Source organism: Gavialis gangeticus, unplaced genomic scaffold (genome assembly GCF_001723915.1).
Source record: "Gavialis gangeticus isolate Ggan-Ray unplaced genomic scaffold, GavGan_comp1, whole genome shotgun sequence".
NCBI lineage: Eukaryota > Metazoa > Chordata > Crocodylia > Gavialidae > Gavialis > Gavialis gangeticus.
This window is the reverse complement of record NW_017729034.1, coordinates 61,376,084-61,377,666: the sequence shown is the minus strand read 5'-3', so window position 1 is coordinate 61,377,666 and position 1,583 is coordinate 61,376,084. Positions and strand designations below refer to the sequence as shown.

The window sequence follows — 1,583 nt, the reverse complement described above, 5'->3', positions numbered from 1 at the left end:
CTTCTCCGCAGGGCAGGGCTCCCCGGCTCCACCCTTGGGGTTGCTCAGAGTTCACCCGCACTGTTTCTAGCCCAGGGTAAATATCTCAAGCCAATCTGGTGAGCCCACATTGGCATGCTGTTACACAAAGTTTAGGTGTGAGTGGCACTATCCGTTTTTGGCTTTCCCCAGTAGTTCATAAGCTACGAATCAGATGCCCCAAAATCACAAATTAGACTAAAAGGAATGATTTTTAAATTTTTTTTAAAGACTCTTATGTTTTTAAAATTAAGAAGACTGGCATTGCACTTGCTTTCCTACTTTCTATGGGTACATCTATATCATAGAGCCTGGGAGCCCTGGCTATCAAAATCAAAGTCTCCTGGCTCACTCATAGGACCCAGCACCCTGCCAATCGGCTGGCTGGTTGGGAAACAAGTGCTAAGGGTCCTGGAGCCACACTGCAGCCTTTCATCTTGGATTCTTAGTCTCAGTTTTGAAATGATATTTTTAAATGAAATGTTTAAATTATAGTAATAGTTTATTTTTCTTTTAATTTTATTCCAAAATGGAAATTTTGGCTTTTTTAAAGATTAAAAAAAAAGAATTTTGGCATTTGTGTGCCATAGAAATTCCAGCTTTCAGTGAACTGTGGCTGGAAGTGGCAGGGGAGTGTGTGCATCCACCTTCATCCAAATTGCTTCAGGTCATAACTCTGTGTCACTGCCAGAGGTGGTACAGCAGGAGAGGAAATCGTGATTCAGAAAGAATTTGAAGAGCTGGCAGCAATGCTACAACTACAGTTCATTACAACATTCCTCATAAATAAGTAGGAGGAGTCATCTAATGTTGATCACCTGTCCTACCAAGGTACAAATCTCTTAAAAGGCAATTTTTGCCTCTGCCTGTAAAGAATCTCACAGCTAGAGAAAGGTGAAAATGACTTCCAGTAGGAAAGCATTAACTGAAAAGTTGGACAGGATCATGGCTCTTGCCCAGAACATGCCACCAGAGGAGAATGTGTTTTCTTACAAAGGGGTATTGTACCCTGTTTTATTGTGCAGCCCAGAGACTTTTGTAGCGCTTGAGTCCTTTGAAGCCAGGAGTGATGATGTGTTATCAGCAGGATATCCAAAAAGTGGTGAATATCTTCTTTTTCTTTTGCTTTTGCTTCAAGTGAAAATACAGTGTTGTGTAACATTGTAAAGCAGCGTTAAAGCACCAGATAATTCATTTTGATTGATGCTAGGAAGCAGAACTTCTAATGGGATTCTTTGAACACCACAAGGGTGAGGTTCGTATCTACTTTCATATTCACTACAAAAGAATTAATGTAAAGCTGAGAATATAAATGAATCCGAAATAACTTATGCTTTCCATGTGGTAATGACTTAACTTTCTTACTTTTTTGCACATGATGTTTGGTACTGCTTAGCTGCATCTACATGAGATGCTGCCTGCACAGTTATTATTGCACAGTCCTTTAGTACTTATATAAACAAGTACTAAAGGACTGTGCAGTAACCCAAGTGACTGCACAGTAGCGCTGATGAATGTCTTTTTTGTGACGCTACTGCACAGTAGCCTAATACTACTGCGCAGTA

General features: G+C 40.3%; 1 protein-coding gene across 1 annotated transcript in view; it reads left to right on the top strand.

Annotated features, from left to right (window-relative positions):
- The first annotated feature begins 788 nt into the window (after positions 1-788).
- LOC109304756 (sulfotransferase 6B1-like) overlaps positions 789-1,583 on the top strand; it is a 30,693-nt gene continuing 29,898 nt past the window's right edge. Inside the window, exon 1 of the mRNA XM_019527567.1 lies at positions 789-1,120. Within this exon, the coding sequence (XP_019383112.1) occupies positions 919-1,120 (202 nt within the window). The 5' untranslated portion in view covers positions 789-918. The remainder of the gene's footprint in view (positions 1,121-1,583) is intronic.